The sequence below is a fragment of the Plecotus auritus genome (assembly GCF_963455305.1).
Source record: "Plecotus auritus genome assembly, chromosome: 1".
Taxonomy (NCBI): Eukaryota; Metazoa; Chordata; class Mammalia; order Chiroptera; family Vespertilionidae; genus Plecotus; species Plecotus auritus.
In genome coordinates this window covers 161931781-161954964 of record NC_137770.1, presented here as the reverse complement: position 1 = coordinate 161954964, position 23184 = coordinate 161931781, and the positions used below count along the sequence as shown (strand labels likewise).

At 42.6% G+C, this 23184-nt stretch overlaps 1 protein-coding gene across 5 annotated transcripts; it reads right to left on the bottom strand.

Moving 5' to 3' along the window:
* Positions 1-591: 591 nt before the first annotated feature.
* LOC308235037 (aldo-keto reductase family 1 member C4-like) lies at positions 592-21793 on the bottom strand. 5 transcript variants are annotated; one of them, XM_080643649.1, is made up of 11 exons: positions 21676-21780; positions 14969-15583; positions 14521-14642; positions 11453-11620; positions 9884-10000; positions 9183-9260; positions 8198-8320; positions 6365-6474; positions 4571-4736; positions 3916-3998; positions 592-1666 (listed from the first exon to the last, which is right to left on the bottom strand). In XM_080643649.1, the coding sequence occupies exons 3-11, from the start codon at positions 14605-14607 to the stop codon at positions 1624-1626; spliced, it is 975 nt and encodes a 324-aa protein (XP_080499775.1). In that variant the 5' UTR covers positions 14608-14642; positions 14969-15583; positions 21676-21780; the 3' UTR covers positions 592-1623. The 5 variants fall into 5 exon arrangements, with proteins under 5 accessions (XP_080499775.1, XP_080499776.1, XP_080499774.1 ...); XM_080643650.1 differs by having other exon boundaries at positions 14521-14620; XM_080643648.1 differs by lacking the exon at positions 14969-15583 and having other exon boundaries at positions 21676-21793.
* Positions 21794-23184: the final 1391 nt, after the last annotated feature.

Genomic DNA, 23184 nt, shown 5'->3' with positions numbered 1-23184 from the left:
TGTGGACAGGTCTTATAGACAATGGGCAAATAAAGTGAAACTGGAGATTGTGGAGAAAGCAGTAAAAAGACAGAAATTAGGTAGTGAGGGCCTTTTCCTCAACCATGTTATGAGACCCGGGTCTACTTAATGAGGGCTTAGGCCACCTACCCTGCAGACATTTAAGAGGTGGCTCTGGGGCTCACCTGCACCTTAATCTGTCCCTTCTTCTCTGAAGTGAAATGAGACCATCTAGAGCAGCGGTTCTCAACCTGTGGGTCGCGACCTCTTTGGGGGTCGTATGACCCTTTCACAGGGGTCGCCTAAGACCATTGGAAAACACAGATATTTACATTACAATTCATTAACAGTAGCAAAATTACAGTTATGAAGTAGCAACGAAAATAATTTTATGGTTGGGGGTCACCACAACATGAGGAACTGTATTAAAGGGTTGTGGCATTAGTAAGGTTGAGAACCACTGATCTAGAGTATAATGGAAGCACCAGGAAGCAGTACACATTCATTCCTGCCCTGTGCTTTGTTATACTGATTCCTCCAAGATGTAATACACAATACAATGTTATCATTTTTCCTTTATTTTTATTTTTTAATATTAGTATTACAGACTTCTCCCATCCCCCTTTTACCCCTTTCTCCCAAACCCTACCCACTCTCCCAGGTTTTCACTACCCTATTGCCAGTGTCCATGACCTATACATGTAAGTATATAAGTTCTTTGGTTTCTCTCTTCTTGTCCTATTTTTCCTTTAAATAGCCAGTGTTCTTCTAAAGAATTTCAGCCACGAGGGAAATATGTTGCATATCTTCAAATGTGTGTACCATTCCACTGGTGTCCCTGCCTCATTGTGTCTGGTTTCCCTCAGCACCATTTCTCTTAAGGCTGCAAAAATTGCTTTGAAGTTTCTTTGTTGAAATTTTCTCTTTTTTCATTTGTCCCAGCTTTATTTGTAATTGCTTGATGAAACAGTTGTATGATGGCTGCTTTGAAACCTTTGTCAGATTATTCTAATATCTGAGTCATTTTGGTGCATGAATCTGTTGCTTATCTTTCATTCAATTTGGTATCTCCCTTGTTCTTGGTATTGGGAGTAATTTTTAATTGAAATATGGACCTTTCACGGATTTGTGTTAAGTTTAAGATCTCCTTAAAATGTCTCATAAAGTTGTATGGTGTGACAAATTCATAGAACAAAAGAGAAAATGAAACAAGAACTACAGACAAGTAAAAAAGTGGACTTTGAACATTTACAAGTATAGTAAATGGTTAGTTTTCTGTTTTTTTTGTGTTTTTTTTTTTTTTTTTTTTTTGAGAGTTCATATCCACTATGGTTACTTCCTGGAATGTCAGCATTTCAACCTCAGTGACACAGGGAAACACATAACAAAACAAGCAAACAAAATAGCCAAAGCAGTGGTAGGTTAAGTTGTTCAAACTGTATCATTATTTACTCCAGCGGGGAAAAGACTGAGTTTAGAGACTTTGATTTCCTGGTCCAGGGACTCAACCATATTATGACTGGTTCAGCTGAGGGGCACAAAATGAATCAGACATCTTCTTGTCCTTGATGTTCTCCAATCAGCAACCAAAATAAAAAGCTGGAGCACTCTCTGACACTGTTGTCAATATTCATCATTAAATGGATAATCTGGGTGATCAGCAAAACTAAAAGGTAAAAGGAAAGCCTTAGTCAAGTCACTGTTTGGTTTCTTTTAAACTCCTTAAGTATGAAAATTAATATAATTTTTATGGGGAAGTGCAAACCCAACTAGTGTTATAATAAGCATGTGCTGCTGCATTACAATGTAATACATACATTGTAAAATACAAATATACTTACTTGCACTTGAGCACCTACACAAAAATAAATTATTATATTCTATTTTTGCAGGCATATTATTCTACAAATTAAGGAGATAAAACTATTGGTGTTGCCATTTTAATCTCCCAAAAGAGCAGAAATGAATTATGCCTTCCTTTAAAACAATGTTAATCTGGTTAAATATATGAAGTTAATAAACATTTCAAGTTGATGATGAGGAATGTGATAAAAATATGACTGTTGTTCAATTTCTTCTAAGCACTCAGGAAAGTATATATTAGACCTAAAGATGGATACAATGATTATAAAATAAGTCACTTCGATAGAGAGCTTCCAGTTAGCAAGCACTACATATACAATAATTTTTGAGATAGAAAATGCTAAATCATCCCCAGCTGGTATGGCTCAGATGGTTGGGTGTTCTCCTGTGTACCAAAGGTTACTGGTTCAATTCTGAGCCAAGGTTTTGATCCATGCAGGGGAGCATGCAAGAGGCAGCTGATCAATGTTTTTTTCCTCCCTTCCTCTCTATAAAATCAATAAAAAAATAAAATGCTAAATCACTGAATAATTATTGATTATTATTAAGGTTTGCTACCTACTTCTCTATTCTCTCTTCCTCTTACCCTTCTACCTATTCATTCAAGCATATTTATTGATCATTCAGGGAAAGAGTAGCTTATTTAAAAACATGCCCTAGGATCTGCGCAGCCAGCATGGCTCAGTGGTTCAGCTTTGATCTATGAACCAGAAGGTCACAGTTCAGCCACATGCCCAGGTTGTGCCCAGTGTGGGACTTGCAGGAGGCAGTCGATCAATGATTCTCTCTCATCATTGATGTTTCCATCTCTCTCTCCCTTCCTCTGTGAAAATAATAAAAATATTTTAAAAATAAAATAAAAACATGCCCAAGGATCTAGCATTCTGTGCTCAACAAAAAGTAACCAAATAGGTTAGTGAACTATATGGCATGTTAATTAGGGAGAGGTGCCAAGAGAAAAATAAATCAGGGCAGAGGGAAAGAAAATGCTGGGCAGGGTGCATTTTTAGATAAAGTGACAGAAAAGGTATTACAGAGGTGACATCTGAGTTAGCACTTCAAGAGGTGGAGGACTGAACATGCGGCCACCGCAGGAGGACCATTCTAGCGGAGCAAAGAGCCCGTGCAAAGGCCCGGAGACCGACCTGGCATATTTGACAAGAGCCAGCGTGTCCCTGGGACTGCGTTGGATGGAGTCAGAGGGGACAGCAGTAGGTTTTGGAGGCAGAGATGTAGGGAGGGAGCACCCTGTGGGCTCTTGTAGGCTGTGTAAGGAATCGGGCCTTTGTTCTGAGTGACATGGCAGGCCACCAGGTACAACAAGGGGGAGCGCCTGACCAGGTCTACTATGTAAACCCTGGGCTCTGGGGATGAAGTAGAGGAGCCAGTAGTGACTTGATATTAACATGAATGAGGGAGCGAGGGAAGGGCAAAGCACAGCAGCCAAAGAAAGCAAATGTTGCTTGGAGGAGAGAGTGGCCACTCAGGTTTCAGCAAAGACCAGGTTGTGGTTAACCTGATAAGAGTGTTGGCAAAACAGAGAGCAAATGACTGATTTGTGTGGATTCGAAAGAGATGAAGAGAGACCCTGGAGGCACAAGTGTAGCCTGCCCCTAGAAGCTTTTCTATAAAAGGAGAAGTGGGTGGAGCTGGGGTACCTGAGAAGTGAGGTAGGCTCTACTGAGGATTTTTTTTTTTTTTTTTTTTTTTTTTTTTTTTACGATGAGCACACCTTTGAATGCCTTAAGGAATAATCTTGTGAGGAGAGAAAAACTGATGATGTGAGTAGGGATGGGACTTAACCAGGTTTTGTTTAGATCAATGAGTAAGACGGCACTATGCAAAGGATATTAATGAATTGACCCTATAATTTAAGTAGCATTAGGACAGAGGGAACACGAGGGTAACAGTGAAAAGACTTCAAGAAAAAGGATTTCCAACAATTTTCCTAAAGGAGGAGGGAAGAGAAGACCTTGTCCTTTGTGGATGGGAATAAGCAGAATTCCTTCCCTGTCATGCTCTCCAGCGTCTACAATGGAACAAGCTACTTACTAATTGTCTTTAAAATAGCGAAGGTTCCTGTTGAGGCCATCTAGAGTTTCCATATCCTCTGGTGTCAACTGGAAATCAAAAACCTAGTAGAAATGTAAGAAGAACGATTAAATTTCCCTGAGGCAATTGCTCCCCACCTTCCTTCTCCCCAGACACAGACACACAAATTGAAGTAGGAATTTATGTAGGTTTTATGAGATAATTGTCATTAACTTGGGAGTAATTTTCTGGCAAAAGTCAGAGGAATTTTCCACTCTGATAGTTGAGATTGGCAATTCAGACCACCCTCAAGGACTTCTATGGGGTGGCTGTGCTGATGTAGCAAAGGAATCCTAGAAATATTTGAGCCCAAACCTCGTCTCATTTAACTCCTTCATTTTATAGCTGAAGAAATTAAGGGATTATTTGCCCCGGGGCCATGCATTTGGATTAGAAATCAGTATTGAGACTAAAACTGACCCTGTTTAGTGTTCTTTCCAACCCTCATGCACCCCCTCACCCTGCAGCAGGTGGACAGAATGATTAAATACAACACTTTTATGCACAGAGTACAAGGAGACAAATTTGACCCAATATGCATTGATAGCCTCACCAATAATCATACCAGGGAAATGCTATACTGTCAGTCCCTGCTGCCCACAGCCCTACCCTGTACCTGGAAGTTCTCTCGGATTCTCTTCTCAGTGAAGCTTTTGGCCAGGACCACCAAGCCCCGCTGCAGCTGGTAACGCAGGGCCACCTGAGCTGCAGTTCGCTGGTGCTTTTCAGCAATGACATTGAGCACTGGGTCCTCCAGGATAACTGGGTTGTTCTTGGTCACCCTGGGAAGGAGGCAGAGTGCTCTGAGTCTGAGGCTGCATATCCTTTCACGGCGGGTGGAGGGGGGCTTCTCATTTGGGGGGGTTAGTCCTCTAGAATCTTCCTCATTACCCTCTGGCTACCTCAAGGTCCAGTTTTGCTTCTTTTGGTAACTCCAAAGAAGAACAAGAGAAAGTAAGACAGAAAGGGAAACCAGGTATATTTAAAAAAAACATTTCTGAGAAATTTAGTAAAAGTTTGAATAAGTCAAAAAGACAAAATGGTTGCCCAAACTAAAACCCAATAACCACCATCACAAAAAGTAACTACCTATTGTATAAGAATTTGCTATTTCAAAAACACAGTTTCAATTAATTCTCAGTTCTGTCATCCAGCACTAAAAGGTGCATAATTTAAATTGCTCTTGAAGAAATAAACTGAAACTTGCAGAAGGGGTCGCTTATATCACATCACTCAACTATTGTCAGAATTATGACTTGGGCTAGTTTTTTCACTCTTCATAGCCAATCCTGGAATTTATGAACATTTTACTCATAATGTTATCCTATATAATAAATGCCCAGAGACTGAATGGCAGAACGACCAGAATGACCAGAATGACCAGTCGACCAGTTGCTATGACGCTCACTGACCACCAGGGGGCAGACACTCAACACAGGAGCTGCTCCCTGGTGGTCAGTGCGCTACCATAGTGGGAGCGCTGCTTGGCTGACCGGGATGAATGGCTGCTCCTGCTGTGAACCCCTGGGCCAGCGAGCAGGAACCCAGGCTGTAATCATAGCCTCCTCACCCCAGGCTCCTCCTCCTTGCTCTCTGCTACCTCCTCTGGATGCCTACAGACCATGCAGTGCTGCAGCTGGGCTTGCAGAACTGAACCCGGAGGCTGGGAGGCGGGTTCATGGCCACTGCAGGAATGAGGCCTACTGCGCTGCCAGTCAGTGCTGTTGTCCCTGGGTACACCCTGACTGGGTCCCCTGGAGAGGCCAGTGCTCCAGCTCCACAGATGCCAGACTGGGGAGCAGCCACTCAGAGGGCAGATCCACAGCCGCTCAGCTGACCTGGATGAGTGGCGCTCCCACAGCAGGCCACATCGCCCACCAGTGCATGAATTCCATGCACCAGGCCTGATGCACGAAATTTGTGCACTGGGGGGGGGGGGGGGGTGGGCCCTCAGCCTGGATTGTGAAAGGGTGCAGGCCAAGCCAAGAGACGCCACCAGTGCATGATGGGGGCAGGGGAGGGACGCAACAAGTTGGCCAGCTGGAGAGGGACCGTGGGAGGGCTCCAGGGCGTGTCTGGCCCTCTTGCCCAGTCCCAAATGGCCAGACCCCAGCAGCAAGTTAACCTACCTGTGGGAGTGTCTGCCCCCTGGTGGTCAGTGCACGTCATAGCGAGCAGTTGAGTGGTCTTAGCATATTATGCTTTGATTGGTTGAATGGCCAATTGGATGACCAGACACTTAGCATATTAGGCTTTTATTATATAGGATGTTTTATAGAGTCTTTACAATGTAGCCTAGGGAAAGGGTTGACAAAGATGAGTTACTAATTTCCCCCAGACAGTTAAGAGAGGACTCCAAGAGGAATGGCATCTAGGATGAGAATAACTTTTTAGAGAATAACTTTTTTACCACTCCTTTTCGGGGTCGGAGCCCAGGGCACCGTATGCAGTGAGGACAATGTCCTTGGACTTGCAGAAGTCCAGCATTTTGCTCTGGTTGAGGTACAGGTGACATTCTACCTGCAGAACACCAAACAGAAGCATTGTATTATAGAACCACCAACACCAAGTTTACAAGGAACATACAGTGCTGTTTTGCATGGTGTCAAAAATACTTAGGAATACCAGCTACATGGACAAACACATGGTTGTCACACACAGCTGTGCCACTGGAGCTTCCCAAGTCTCAACTCTGGCTATCTACCCAGACATAGCATCAAAATATTGAGCTCAGTGCTTGTGATAGGGGGGACCTAAATCTAACAGATAAAGCACCTGATGAAAAGTAATCATACCATTTTAAATCTTAGAACACATATACTTATGTGAATAGGGGGTTAAGTTTTTCTTCAAGTGTCCTTTTCAAGGCCTGTGTGAAGCGATTGGGGAGGAGATTCAGCTGTGAATCCAGCAAGCAGAACTGATAAGTATGGTCAGTCTGACCCACCAGGAGTCAAACCATCATCTCATTGCCTGATGACTAATTACAATAGCTAACATCTGCATGTAGCTGCATTCCTCACCCCAGACCCTTCCCCTTTATAATCCTGTCCCCTGCACCTTGCTGGAAGGCAGGATTAGATGCTTGTCAGTGTCCCTGTCTTCTTGGTTGGCTAGCCTTCTCAATAAATGCCTTATATGATTCAACCCTGCCTTCGTTATTGGACCCAGGAACAGGCAGCACAAGCCCAACAAAGGGGTTTCCCAGTAACTCTTGTGGAAGACGAGTTTAGATGATGAGATGAACAGATCTCCCCGACTCTCAGGCTGGAGGCCATGGTTGTATTCTTGGGTCTTCTTCATGTAAACTCCCTCCAACCAAGCAGCCTCAAGTTGACCAAACACTATATCACCCATTAGAGCTCAGGAAATATCCAGCTTCTCCCTTAATTTTTCACCAACTACTCCAGTCAAAACCAACGTTCTTTCCTTTCTCTTAATTGGTGATCTCAAAGTGGACGTAAACCTCCCAAGGGACACAAAATACAACTTTTTAGAACTCTTATTTGTATTTTTAATCTAAAAATAAGAAAAAATAGTCTTACTAATATTTAATATATTGACTGACTACCATCCTCTGAGTTTGCATGGAAGATGTTTAAGAGGAGATGAGATAATCCAGGGAGTGTAGGCCATTTCAACACTCCTGGTTTCTTTCACTATTCTCCAAGACAAGTAGGTGTATGTGTTGTTCATTAAAATGAGTTTATTTTAACAGGTAGCCTTCTTAATTAAAAAAATGTATGGTGGTAAAATATACGCAATGAATTTACCACTTAAACCATTATTAAGTGTACAGTTCAATGGTATTAAGTACATTCACATTGTCAGTGATTTTGTGCTATCAAGGGGCTCAGTGGTTTTTATGCACAGAACTCAAGAGTTGTTAGACTTAAAGATGAATCACCCACTTTTATACATGAGTGTTCCAACTTTGTCTACCTTTTATGAGATAAGAAAACTCAGTAGTGTGTTGGTTCTAAATTTTTAGGACCAATCTCCATAACACCTAGTAGATATATTCCAACCTGACCCTTACATGTTGTTGTTGTTTTTTTTTAATTAAGTGACATGGTCTTGGCAACTGTCTTCAAAAACTTGAAATACATTCTGTTCTCTTTAAGCAGCTGATGTCCAAAGTTACAATACACTAGAGGGAGTGCCCTTGGAAACTTGTGGAAATGAGAAAAAAGTAAGCTGAAGAGGAGGGAGAGAGAGTCAGTGGTGCATTGATGGGGCTCACCTGGTTGCATACAGGCTTGTATTTGAGTCCTGGTTTGTTCAGGATCATCTCCAGCTGCTTGAAGTTAAAGTTGGATACACCAATGGACTTGGCCAATCCTGCCTCCTTACACTTCTCCAGGGCCTGGGGAGGAAGGGTGGTGAGAGGCCATGTGGTAACTGGCTAGAGAAGCCTAATGGAAGCACAATGAGAGTAGAGGGTGGGGATTGGAGAGAATATGAGCCAGAGCAGGAGAGAAAGTCTTGAAAGATCCAAGTGTCAATCAACAAAACAGGAATTGGCCAAAGGAGGAGAATAAAAAATAATAGAAAAAAAATGGGTAAGAATGTAAGAGTAAGAAAAGAATGCAAGTGGGCAAGATAGAGCTAAAAGAGCCAGATGATCTTTAGCTGAATGCCAGGTAAAATTTGATGAAACGATGGCAAAATCAGCAGCAGGAAGTGGAGCAGATAAGCATGGGGAAAAGGAGGGTGGCCCCCTCTTTTCTCTATGACCCCATTTCCTATTATTGCCCTTCAAACTCCCTCTGTTCTAGTCACACATGTCCTCTTGCTGTTTCTGGAACATGGTAAGTTCTCTTCCATCTTAAAAACTCTGCCTTAGTCTTCTTTTGGCCTGTATCACTCTTTGTCCAGATATCCATATAATCAGTGTTCTCACTTCCTGCAAGTCTTTGGTCAAATGTCATCTTCTCAAAGAGGCCTACCCTACCCAGTCTGTGTTTAATTGCCTATCTGTGTCCCAACCCCTGCACTCTCAGTTCCCAAGGGGCCAGAGACCTCAGTGTTATTCACTGATGTTGCCTGAGTATATCATAGGCACTCAATAAGTATTTATTGAATTATTAAGTGGATGAATTGAGAACATTGAGGCAGAGGGGCATTCAGGGACTTCCTTGAGTCTACACAGGTGGCATAACTGGACTAGATCTACCTTTCCTGAATTCTCATCTGTCCTCTCTCCCCACAGGGGCAGCTATACTCACCTCCCAGGTGGTACAGAGATCCACTGTGTCAAAAATGAGTTTCCCATCTGTGTCCTTTGGTAAAACCTCCTCCCCAGGCTGGAATACAGGCAAGAAGGAGAAGGTGTATAAAGCCATGTCTGACTTTACCCAAGCTGTTTGGAATCTATAAGTCCTGAGGCTAATGGAATAATCTGTCCTTATTTTTTAAAGGAATTTTAAGGTTAGGATAAAGGGAAAGGAAGTACACCTTCTAGAATTGTTTTTAGCCGTTAAAGGTTTAATAAATATTGTTTGTGTCAAGGACAGTTTGAGACACCAAGGACACCATTCTAGAGAGAGCCTGGCATGGAGCATGGCTCAGCAAGCTCCTTTCTCCTGTGCTCTCCCACCTCACTTTCCACCAGGAGGTGGTCATATGAGAGAACAACCTGTCAGTCTCTCAAGGGCTGAGTCTCATCCTCTTTGGATTTCCTGGACCTCAACTGACCTCCAGATCAGGACATTCCCAGACACAGGTGGGCACTGGGTTCAGATTCAGGAGCACAAGAGTTGTCTCTCTGGAGCTGAAATAATGAACTGAGATGGAGATAGTTGCAGCCAAAAAAATAGGGATTCTTAAAGTATTATGTATGTTTCTTCTCATTTTACAAATTTTCTCCTCTCTTGCATTCAGCTACAATGTTTATATTGATAACCAAAGTAAAATAACTTTTGCTAACCTTCAAAGCTACTGGGAAATGAATAAGAAAAAGATCCACATAGCTCAGCTGAAGTTTCTTCAGTGATGCTTCCAGGCCAGTTTGGACCATTTCTGGACGGAAAAAGGTGCCCCACAGCTGCAATGGTTGAAAGAGAAGGGGTGTGAGATTATTTCTTTAAGAGTCTGGATAGAGCATCAGCCCATGGACTAAAGGGTCCCTGGGTTCAACTCCATTCAAGTGCATGTGCTTGGTTGCAGGTTTCATTCTGGCCCTGGTCTCAATCCTGGCCCTGGTCGGGGCGCATGTGGGAGGCAACCAATGATGTTTCTCTCTCTCTGTGTCTCTCCCCGTCCCTTCTACTCTCTCTAAAAATCAATGGAAAAATATCCTCAGGTGAGGATTAACAACAACCAAAAAAAAAATCTTTAGGGATTAACAACAGCAACAAAAAAGAGTCTTTAGGAGAAACTGGCTGGAGTGGCTCAGTTGGTTGAGCTTTGTCCTGTGCACCAAAAGTTTCCTGGTTCAATTCCCGGTCAAGGGACATGTACAGAAGGCAACTGATCATTGTTTCCCTCTCTCTCTCTCCTTTCCTCTCTCTAAGCATGTCCTCTGGTAAGGATATATATATAATGCTAAGCAACTGTCTGACCTTCTGACTGATAGCTATGATGTTCACTGACCACCAGGGGCAGATGCTCAACGCAGGAGCTGCTGAGCTGTGGTGACTTGACAGTGGCGGTTCTCGGGTGATGCACCCCAAAACCAGAGAAGAGGGAGCCCGATTCCAGGGTGCGTCACCCAAGAACCGCCCTTTCGCAATCCGAGACCCCTTGGGGGATGTCAGAGAGCTGGCTTCGGCCTGATCCCTGCAGGCCAGGCCAAGGGACCCCACCAGCCAGAGGGACCCCACTCACTCCACAGACACCCTTTGAGCTGCAGCGCCACCCCAGGTGTGGCTGGCCACTGGGGAGGGACCATGGGAGGTTGGCTCCAGGGCATGTCCGGCCTTCTTACCTAGTCCCATCCCGCCGGCCATCTTCTAATTAATTTTCTTTCAATGTGCATGAATCTGTGCACCAGGACACTAGTATATATGTTTGTGTGTGTATATATACACACACAGTATATGTGTATATATATATATATATATGTGTGTGTGTGTGTGTGTATGTATATATGTACATATATGTATATATGTATATATGTACATATATGTATATATGTATATATGTATATATGTATATATATGTGTGCGTTATATGTATATAATGTTTTTCTAAAACCTTTATATGTACTTATTATATAACACCCATAAAAATTCTGTGACATAAATAATATCATCTTTATTTTACAACTTGGGAAGCTGAGGCATGGAATTTAAGTAAGCTTAAGTCCAAGGTCACACATTGAGTAAGATTCAAATATAGGAAGTCTGAAGAGAACTCACATTCCCAACCAGCATGTTCCTAACCAGTCTTCCATAGTCTGAGAGTGAGTCAAAATGAAACCAATGAGAGGGTTGCCAAGAAATTATTCAGCTAAGAATGAGCTTCCCTCAAGTACATATGCAACTCTACAGAGCACCTTTGAAGTGTAGAATATGTCATCTCTCTTCACAGTGCCATTGGCAATTTTCTTCCGGATGGCCCTCCCAATCTCTTCTTCATTTAGGTACATATAAGCTGAATCAATATGGCGATAGCCTATATCAATTGCTCTCTCAAGGGCCTCTTCCACCTTACTCTTAGCAACCTAGAAGAGCATAAAAAATAAAGACTCGTTTATTGAAAAGCACATGACCAATTCCATGAGCAGAGCTAGTTGACAGAACCTCTTGCTTTTCTAAGGTCTAGGAACTAGAGGTGACAAAGCTAATGGTTGACTTAAAACATGTGATAAATGTTTAACAACTGTCTAAAGAAAAGTCTTGATTTCTAGTATTTGATAATTTCTATAGTGCAAATACTCCCCCCCGCCCCCGCCAATGGCTAATTTCAAGCTACCAGTATGGGGGAAAGATGCTCACAAGTGAATCTTGTGAGCCATGAGCTGGCCCTAGCACATTGCTGTGTTTAACCCCCTGCTTCTGGATTTATACTCTCTATGTGATCTATAGATTTACACAACTTTTATATTTACATTCCTAAATTAATTCATTCGATAAGAGATTATGAAGTTGGTTTTAGCCCAGAAATCCAATGCTAAAAATTATCTATCAATGCAATGAAGATAGATAACTTTAGATGGAATACATTATTGATTTATTTATGTAAAACTTGGAGAAACACTTCAGACAACATCTGAGGTATGACAAAACTGTAAAAGAAAATAAACTCCCTTTTCACTCAAAAATACCTCATAATCATTTTTTGGTGATAATTTTTGATTCACAGCTTTGTTATTTTTCACAGCTGCCTACTTTTCTCCTGGCCCATCAGTCTGAACCTATTAAATTATCTGTAATTATTCCTCTCCATTACCCCCTTCTACCTCACTTTATAATGAAAAGGTCTGGGGTATAGTTTAAAATGTTCAACTCCTGATGAGTTAACTATCTCCAAGGAGATTAAATGGCTATGGATAGATAGAAGAGCCAAATCAAAGGAAAAGCAATACATACCAGTGTCCTTGCTGCAGTCCTCAACATTCACACCACATGACTCTCACACTCAAGAACCTATCCTACAACTTTCCTAAAACCACCATAAACTTCATCAGGAAACAGTAAAGCTGAGTTATTGTAAGGTTGTAGTGCTTGAACCAGAAACATGCAAGGTGTTTGATGGACCCGGAAAGTATTATGCTAAGTGAAATAAGCCAGTCAGAGAAAGATAAGTACCATATGATTTCACTTATATGTAGAATCTAATGAACAAAATAAACTAAGAAATGGAGACAGACTCATGGATACAGAGTAGAGATGGACAGCTGTCAGAGGGGAGGGGTTGAGGGCTGAGTGGAAAGAATAAAGGGATTAAGCAAAGAAAAAAAAAGACTCATGGACACAGACAACAATATGGTGATTTCCAGAGGGAAGAGGGGGTAGATATGGGTAAGAAGGGGATAAATGGTGATGGACTGAGACTTGACTTGGGGTGGTGAACACACAATACAATATACAGATGATGTAGTGTAGAATTGTATATCTGAAACCTCTATAATTTTATTAACCAACTAGAGACCCAGTGCACGAAATTCATGCACTGGGGGTGATGGTGTCCCTCAGTCCAGCCTACACCCTCTCCAATCTGGAACCTCTCAGGGGATGTCCGACTACAGGTTTAAACTCGCAGTCGGACATCCCTCTCACAATCCGGGACTGCTGGCTCCCAAACGCTCACCTGCCTGCCTGCCTGATTGCCCCTAACTGCTTCTGCCTGCCAGCCTGATCACCCCCTAACCACTCCCCTGCCAGCCTCATTGATGCCTAACTGCTCCCCTGCCAGCCCGATGGCCGCCAACTGCCCTCCCCTGCTGGCCCAGTCACCCCTAACTGCCCTCCCCTGCTGGCCTGGTCACCTCCAACTGCCCTCCCCTGCCAGCCATCTTGAGTGGCCATCTTGTGACCACATGGGAGCGGCCATCTTTTGCAAGGGTGTGATGGTTAATTTGCATATTACCTCTTTATTATATAGGACTAGAGGCTTGGTGCATGGATTTATGCACAGGTGGGGTCCAGCCAGCCCACCCCGATCGGGGCCAATTGGGCCGGGCCAGCCAGGGGGAGGGGAAGCAGGAGGTTGGCCATCTGGCCCTGCCCCCAAGCAAGAGGGGAGTCAGGGGAGGGGCTGCCTCCTGATTGGGCTGGTTGGCCAGCCACAGTGCACATCATAGTGACTGGTGGTTCAGTCGTTGCAGCATTCTGGTCATTTGGCTTTTATATATATAGATGTCACCCCAGTAAATGCAATGTTAAAACAAATAAAAAAAATAAAAATAGTCTTCTGAAAAGAGAGAGAATTTCCAAGTGCCACTTGGCCCTCCCCTTGGCACAGTACTAACAACCTGGCTTTAAGAGACTATTTTCCCAAACCACCAAAATTCTACCATGAATCTTGTCTTTCTTCCTCCAGGTCTTTTTGTAACTGAGATTTCTCAATATTCTGCATAGTTAAGGACAGGAGCAACTTGGACATTAGAAATTACAGAGAAACTTCATCACAAACAAGCTTGTTGCGAAGTCTCTGACCTGTGGTAACATGACTGGGCTCCATTTATTCCAATATACTGTGAAATGGCTACAACTGGACAGCAGGTGAGAAACAGACTTATCGACCCCTGAACTACAGAAAGGTGACACTCTTTCATCTCCCTTGATACAGTGCTACTCTGAGATCTTTGGACAAGCAGCAGCAGAATCACTTGGTAGCTCACTAGAAATATGAACTTTGAGCCTTCTCCAAGATCCATTCAATCAGAAACTTTGTGCTTAGAGCATCTAAATCTGCATTTCTAACAAGATCCTTAGATATTTTATGCCTATTAAAATTTGAAAAGCACTGACTTACTGCACAAAGTAACCTAACCTGGAGAGAAAGCGTCCTACCAATGAAGAATAAGATGCCCATCTGTATTCCCCAAATTCAAGCAGTGACTAGTTCTGGTCAGGACCCTATCTGCTGCCCCTCCATCTCCAAGGCCATTATGATTACCTTAGTAGGAGCTGAGGTGCCAAATCCCAGAATAGGCATGGAGTGCCCATCATTCAGCTTCACAGAAAAGTGTCTCATTGCATGCATCTCCTTTCACTCTCTCGGTTAAACAAACAGATTTTCTTTATTAAAAGTCATTTGCAGAGAGAAAAAAAACACAGTATAATTGCTATTTTTAATAGCTTTAATGAGGTAAAAGTCACATATAATAAAATCACCCCTTTTTAATTACACAATTCAGCAGATTTTAGTATATTCATAGGATTGCTACCTCTATACAACTTTGGAGCATTTTTATCATCCCCAAAGATAACTCAAACTCATTAGAAACAGCTCCCATTTTTCTTTCCCTCCAACCCCTGGCAACTACTTCCTATCTCTATAGATTTGTCTATTTTGGAAATTTTATGCAAATGTATTCATACACTTTGTAGAATTTTGTGGTTACCTTTTTTCACTTAGCATATTAAGGCCCAGCTGTGTTATACTTCACTTATCAGTATTTCATTCCTTTTTATGGCTAAACTAGAGGCTCAGTGCACGAATTAGTGTACAGGAGGGGTCCAGCCAGCCCTCCCCAATGGGGGTCAATTGAACCAGCTGGTGGGGGGGAGGGGACACAGGAGGTTGGCTGGCCAGCCCTGCCCCAATCAAGGTGGGTGGGGCCAATCAGGGGCAGGGCCAGCTGGGAGAAGGGGCTGAGGGAGGTTGGCCAGCTGGCCTCGCCCTGATTGGGGTGGGTGGAGGCCTATCAGGGATGGGGCCAACCTGGGGGAGGGACCTCCACCAGTTGGCCAACCCCACCCCAAATTGGTGGGGGGGTCAATCTGAGGTGGGGTCAGCTGGGGGGAGGGACCCCTGGCAATTGGCTGGCTGGCCCTGCTCCCGATCAGGGTTGGGGGGGCTGATTGTGGAGGGGGCTGGCCGGGGGGGGGGCCACAGGCAGTTGAGGGGTCTGATTGGGGTCCTGATAGGTCTGGTTGGCCTCCCCAGTGCGTGTCATAGAGACCAGTTCTTCTGGTCATTCTAGTTGTTCTGTCATTCTGGTTCCTTGGCTTTTATCCTATATAATAAAAGAGTAATATGCAAATTAACCATCACTCCGTTATACCCACCAACCACACCCACCAGCCACGCCCACCAGCCAATCAGGAGCGAATATGCAAATAAACCCAACCAAGATGGCTACAGCCACAGAGAGCAGGAGGGAGGCTTGGGTTTCCCTGGCGATGGAGGAAGCCAAGCTTTCCGCCTGCCCTTGCCGGCCTAGGCCTCCACTCAAAGCTACAAAGTTTCAATAATAGAAGATACATAAATCCAAACAGAAATGGCGGCAGCCACGGAGCTAGAAAGAGCAGGAGGCTAGGGTTGCCCCCGGTGATGGAGGAAGCCAAGCTTTCGGCACACCCTGGCCGGCCCAGGCCTCCGCTTAAGGTTTTCAAAGTTTCAATTGTAGAAGATAAATAAACCCCAGATACCAGGGCCTCCACTTGGGATGCCAGGGGGCGTGGCCGGCCTGCAAACCACCACAGGCCCCTCGCCCAGGCTGCCCCATGACCCAAGGGAACCCCCACCCTGATCCAGGACACCCTTCAGGGCAAACCAGCTGGCATCCACCCGTGCACCAGGCCTCTATCCTATCTAATAAAAGAGTAACATGAAGATTGACCATCACTCCAACACACAAGATGGCTGCCCCCATGTGGTCAAAGATCCTGCCCCCATGAGGACACAAGATGGCCACCACAAGATGGCCAGCAAGGGAGGGCAGTTGTGGGCAATCAGGCCAGCAGGGGAGGGCAGTTGGGAGCGATCAAGCCTGCAAGGGAGGGCAGTTGTGGGTGAATAGGCCAGCAGGGGAGGGCAGTTGGGAGGGACCAGGCCTGCAAGGGAGGGCAGTTGGGGGCGATCAAGCCTGCAGGGGAGGGCAGTTAGGGGTGACCAAGCTGGCAGAGGAGGGAAGTTGGGGGCGACCAGACCTGCAGGGAAAGGCAGTTGGGAGGGACCCAGCCCTGTAGGGGAGGGAAGTTAGGGGTGACCAGGCCTGCAGGGGAGGGCAGTTTGGGGGGACCCAGGCCTGCAGGGGAGAGCAGTTGGGGGGGATTAGACCTGCAGGGGAGGGCAGTTAGGGGTGACTAGGCCTGCAGGGGAGGGCAGTTAGGGGAAAGCAGGCTGGCAGGGGAGCAGTTAGGCATCAATGAGGCTGGCAGGGGAGTGGTTAGGGGGTGATCAGGCTGGCAGGCAGAAGCGTTTAGGGGCAATCAAGAAGGCAGGCAGGTGAGCAGTTGGGAGCCAGCAGTCCTGGATTGTGAGAGGGATGTCCGACTGCCCGTTTAGGCCCGATCCTACTGTGATCGGGCTTAAACGGGCAGTCGGACATCCCTCGAGGGGTCCCAGATTGGAGAGGGTGCAGGCTGGGCTGAGGGACACCCCCCTCCCCCATGCACGAATTTCGTGCACCGGGCCTCTAGTATATAGATATCATCCCTTTGTATGGATATACCACATTTTGTTTATCCATTCATCAGTTGATGAACATTTGGCTTTTTCTACTTTTTGACTGTTATGAATAACTAGAGGCCCAGTGCATGAAATTTGTGCAAGGGGGTGGGGGGTGGGGGAGGGCACGTTCTCCTCAGCCCAGCCTTCAACCTCTCCAATCCGGGATCCCTTGGGAGATGTCCTACTGCCAGTTGAGGCATGATCCCTTTCATAATCCTGGACTGCTGGTTCCTAATTGCTCACCTGCCTGCCTGCTTAGTCACTCCTAACTGCCCCCCACTGCTGGCCTGATCTCCCCTCACTGCTTCTGCATGCCAGCCTAATTGCCCTTAACTGCCCCCCCCACTGGCTTGTTCACCCCCAACTGCACTCCCCCACTGGCCTGGTTGCCCCTAACTGCCCTCCTGCTGTCCTGGTCACCCCCACCTCCACCCCCCACTGGCCTGGTAGCCCCACACAGCCTGCTTGTTCAGTTGTTTGGTCGTCCCTCACTAACCCCTCTGCCAGCCTGGTTGTAGGCAGCCATCTTGTTAGGGTGTGAGGGTAAATTTGCATATTACCTCTTTATTATATAGGATTATATAGGATACTTCTATACACATTTATGTACAAGTTTTTCTGTGGACATACATTTCCAGTTCTTCCAGTACATGAAGCTTTTCATCTATTTGTGTCTTCAATTTCTTTCATCATTTTGTAGTTTTTAGTATACAGGATTTTCACCTTCTTAGTTAAATTTATTCCTAAATAATTTATTCTTTTTGGTGCTATTATAAATGTGATTGTTTTCCTAATTTTTTTTCAGACAATTTACTGTTAGTGTATAAAAACACAAATGATTGTTGATTTAGATTACTTTTATTTATTTTTCTTGCTTTAAGACTTCCACTACTATATTGAATAGAATTGGCAAGAGTGGGCATCCTTGTCTTGTTCCAGATACAGATACTATTTATGTCTCCCCTCAATTCTGCCTACATTTGCTTTATATACTTAGGTGTTTTGGTGTTGAGTCAGTATATATTTATAATTGTTATGCCTTCCTGGTGGATTGGCACTTTTGTTTTTTTTTAATGCTCCTCTTTGTCTCTTGGGATAGTTTTTTACTTAAAGTTTATTTTGACTGATATATGTATAGCCTCCCTTGCTCTCTTTTGGTTATTATTTGCACACTTTTTCTCTCCCTTCACTTTCAGCCTATGTGTGCTTTCTGTTCTGGAATCTAAAGTGATTCTCTTATAGACAGCATATAGTTAAGTCTTGGAATCGTTTGTTATTTGTAAGTTTGTTTTAATTCAATTAGTCACTCTGTCTTTTGATTGGAGAGCTTAACCATTTATATTTCAGTAATGACTGATAGGGAATGTTCTACTATATCACTTTGATAGTTGTCTTCTGTTAATTTTGTTCTTTTATCGGTCTTTCCTTTTTTAAAAAATATATTTCAATTACAGTTTATACTTATTGTTATTTTGTATTAGTTTCAAGCATCTGTCTTTTTCTCTCTTGATGTCTTCCTCATGTTTTGTAGATTTTTTTGTAGTGGATATCCTTTGACTTCCTTTTCTTTTGTGTAACTTCTATAGGTATTTTGTGTGTGTGTGTGTGTGTGTGTGTGTGTGTGTGTGTGTGTGTGTGATAACCTTGGAGCTTACACTTACATACAATATTGTTATTTCACCTATGCTAAATCCATCAGAATTTCAAGACTGGTGAGGAAGATGCTAGTTCTTTGGTCAGCCACAGAGAAGATGGAGCAGGATGCATAGATTAACTTTGTTCTTCCCCAGGGGGAGCTGAGAGCTGGGGCTTTGTATCATCTTGCTCTGTGCTGAGCAGAGGGAGGATCTATGGCAGGGGTGGGCAAACTTTTTGACTCGAGGGCCACAATGGATTCTTAAACTGGACCGGAGGGCCGGAACAAAAGCATGGATGGAGTGTTTGTGTGAACTAATACAAATTCAAAGTAAAGGAGCGGAGGGGAGAGCAAGAGAACCAGATAGAACAGCCGGATCCGGCCCGCAGGCCGTAGTTTCCCACGGCTGATCTATGGTATCTGCTAGCCCATGCCACCATCTCTGTCTACCCTGGGTGGCTAGACTGTGGCAGACCCATCAGAGCTCCTGGTGAGGAACTGCTAGTTCTTTGGGAAGTTCTGGAGAATTTGATGAGTTGGAGATAGAATGATGGGGATAGGGCAACTTAAAATGCCACAAAACTCACTCTTAATAATGTTTAGTGATTTTTCTTGAATGAGTACTCCTTGGATTTTGACTTTGGTTAATTTACAGAGTTTTTGTTTTGTTTTTAATCCTCACTCAAGGATATTTTTTTCTATTGATTTTTAGAGAGAGTGTAAGGGAGAGGCAGAGAGAAACACTGATATAAGAAAGACAGGTGGATTGGTTGCCTCCTGCATGCCCCCACCAGGGCGGGGAGTTTGTAACTGAGGTATGTGCCCTTGACCAGAATCAAACCCGGGACCCTTCAGTCTGCAGGCTGACGCTCTATCCACTGAGTCAAACCAGCTAGAAGGAGTTTTAAAAATAGCTTTTGACTATTTTATCTGTTGCTCTCATTGCTCCTGTGGGGGATCACATTTTAGATGTCTTCATTCTGCCATTCCAGAAATGATTTTCTATTGCTATTTTATGCTTGGTTTTATATTTTATTATAAAACATTTAAAAACATACACAAAATGGAGAATAACAGTGAATCTCCATCAATATACCCATCACCCTGCTTCAACATTTATTAGCATTTTACCAATATTATTTCACCTCCCTCTCGCTTTTGTTTTGCTGGTGCACTTTAAAGCAAACTCCAGAGTAAAAAGTTCATGCCCAAGAAAAGGTGTGGACCTGCTCCAGAGAGAGCCCACACTGGGTCCTTTGTCTTGAGGTTTTTATCTCCACGGGGGGTTGTCTTAACAGAATATTCATTAGTTTTCCAGATGTGTCCTTCAATATATTGACTCATCAAAATTAGTTTTTCAGAGGGGTCAGGCTCATTCTCTGGTCAGTTTCATTTTTAAAGACAAATGTAATTGAAGAGGGACAGGGACCTATGTAGGTCTGCCCAGGCAGGGTTTGGAATGTGTAAATCATTTGCTCCTAAGTGTCCTTGGTTAGGGAAGATAAGACCTTGTGAGTTGTTAGCTGACTGTAAATTGCTCAAATTGTTTGGTCTTGTTTAATTATTTGTTTCAGTTACCTCATTCCATTTGCCAAGGAATTTTCTTAGCTTCTAACTATCCTGCCTCAATTCCACATTCTGGATTTGTCTTATTGGTTCCTTTGTGTTTTTCCTGAAGTTCTCCCTCCATCCCTCGAATTTCCTATAAATGGATATTGGCTTTAAATGCTTGATTAGATTGTTTTCATCTATTTTTAAAAAATACTCTTTAAATGGGTGTTTTACTTCCTATTGTATCACATTGTGAGGCAAATTATGCCTGGATTTCAATTGCTCTTTTGATTTATTAATTTAAACTTAGAAATGTAGTTGGGCCCAGGGTTAGAACTTCATTAAATAGCTTAGGGAGAAAGTAATCAAAGATTAATCATTCTAAGACCATGTTAGAATAATATAAATGCATTGGGGTTGTCAAATTCCTTTCCACCATGCATTATCTCTAATAATTAGAGGAGATTTCATGAAAAGGGGCTGACAAATGTTGTTAGATTAATTTCTGGATTCTAACTAGCTCTGTTTTAATCTTTCAAATCCCTTCCTTCTCATGCCTGATTTGGTGCATTAAGATATACCCCACTCCCTGAAAAAACACTCTAAATTACTATTAAATATATTCAACCTTACTTGCATATATGAAATATGCACTAAATGTATGTTAACTACACTTATTGTGGAGATTGTTTCACAATATGTAAAAGTATTGAATCACTATGCTGTATACCTGAACTAATGTTTTACATCAATTATACCTCAATAAAGATCATGTTTCTGTGCCAAAAAAAATGAAGTATTAATTTCATCAGTCTGTTTAGACATTTTTAAATGAGATATTCCAAGGCTGTTACTGATTCATTGAGACAGGAATTTTCTTGTTTTGTTGACCAGAGTGCAAACACTGGGGCACAGCCTTTTGAGAAATTGATTTGGAAATGTCAGAGAAGAGTTCAAAATATAACATACCTTTGATACAAAACAATCTAATTTCTGCAATTCTATCCTAATTAAACTATCTAACTTTTTATATACAAAGATGTTTATTGCATCATTACTAATAATAGAGAAAGCTGGAGAGTAGTTTAATGACCAAGGACTTAAAAATCACTACAATTCAGTACAGCAATTATAATGCATGGATAATATATTATAGCATAATGATAGAGTAATGTACAAAGAGTAAAAATAATGCAAACAAATGGTGTATGCAGATTTTATAATTAAATGGGAAATTATTACATTGTTAATTACATAAAAGTATGGAGTACAGAGATATGAATGAAGCAGATTTAACTATGTAAACAATGCATACAAGGAGTGTGAAACTCCAAAATGTTGACAATTGCTACAATACTTGCTTCATTATGATTTTGTTCTCTTATCTATAAGCCAATTTTTAAGATTTCTAAGTGAAAATATATTACTTTTGAAAAAAAACAGATTACAATTTATTTTAAAGTTACCTGGATTTGCAGTCTTTATTGCACAATTTGCCACAAAGAACTTCTCAGCATGTGCTCAGCCTCCATGTATTTAGATTCCTAAAATTCCACCTTCCCAGCTTGTTTGCCACTGACCTCTGTTCAGACCTTTTAATGCCCTCTCATTGGGCATCTGATCTTGGCCCCCTGGCTAGGACTGCTTCCGTCTCTGTCATGTTGATTTAGAAATACTTCTGAGAACTTTGAGCCGGCACAAAGCCACCTAGGTAAGTGGTACCAATAACACCAAGGCTTGTGCAATTTGAAACAACTTTTGGCACTTCGCACTCATCAATACAGACTGCCAGCTTGATTCCTTCCTTTTGCAATTCCCCCCTCAATAGTTATTCTCAATATTTTTCAAATCTGAGTTCCTATTTGTCTGCTGATGCCTCCATTTTCTTTTCATTTTTTTAAAACAACTTCCTTAAAATAAAGTCACTATTGACATAGTAGAAAATATTAGTGGTTGACAATATATTACACTGTAAGAGACAAAATATATTAAATTGAAAAAAAATATGTGAAGTCATACCTTTAAAATAGTGTTTCTAGCTCTGCCTCTCCTAAAGGAGGTAAATGGTATCTAGGAGCACAGTTACCTATCACCAATTTTCATGGGCAATACTAGAGACCAGAAGTTGGTCCCTAACCCTATTTCATTCTAAAAGAAATCCAGCTGAGGCAGAGCAGGCTCTGAGAGGGTGGCTGGGAGCAGTGCCTGGCACAACTCCCTGAGGCCTTAAAATGTAGCACCAAACATTTAGGAATCCCTGCCTGGTGCTGGGGAGGGTGAGATTAAGAGATGGAAGCAGTCCAGACAATATGTAGATGATTAGGGATCACTGAAAGTACACCAGAGGACAACAAAATGGTATTTCAGAAAAATCAATTAAGTACACTTTACAGCTGGAGTTAGAAAGGATAACACATCAAGATATGATTTGACAGTTTTGAAAACACCCACTTTCATTTTTCTTTGCTCACCATAATACTCACCAGGCAGGCCTTAGTAAATAAATGTTAAATATGAGATGAAAAATAAAAAAATAAATCTGTCTTCTTAGAGTGTAACTATTTTCATCTTGCATCAGGAAATTCAAGACAGAACTAAATATTGTTGCCAGAAACCAAAGCCAATCCCAGTGGCTGCCAGAACAACTCCAAAAAAACAAAGGCACCTCCTGAGGGAATTCTGCCAGCAAGCTCTGACAACTGGAAAATGCAAGTCATGCTATGTTGTTAATTGGAAAAAGTTGAGTCTGTGAAAAGCTATGCATTCATAATTATACTGAAAAAAATAAAATTAAGATGAGTTTAGGAAAAGACAGTTAAAATGTGTATGTTTTATTTTAAAAAGAATGAACAAAAATAAAATACATTTAATTCTCACTGATTTTAATAGGGGAGGTAAATGTATGAGTAATTTTTCTTCTATATTGATATCAGGTTATAAAATAGAGATATGTACTTCTCTGCTTATGTAGGCAG

Excerpts from the sequence above, each read along its gene's own strand:
- LOC308235037 (XM_080643648.1), bottom strand. The coding sequence starts at position 14,607 with ATGCATGCAATGAGACACTTTTCTGTGAAGCTGAATGATGGGCACTCC. Across the intron at positions 6,475-8,197 it reads ACAAGCCTGTATGCAACCAG|GTAGAATGTCACCTGTACCT; the intron begins GTGAGCCCCATC and ends GGTGTTCTGCAG. Across the intron at positions 1,667-3,915 it reads CGCTATTTTAAAGACAATTA|TTTTGCTGATCACCCAGATT; the intron begins GTAAGTAGCTTG and ends TTTACCTTTTAG.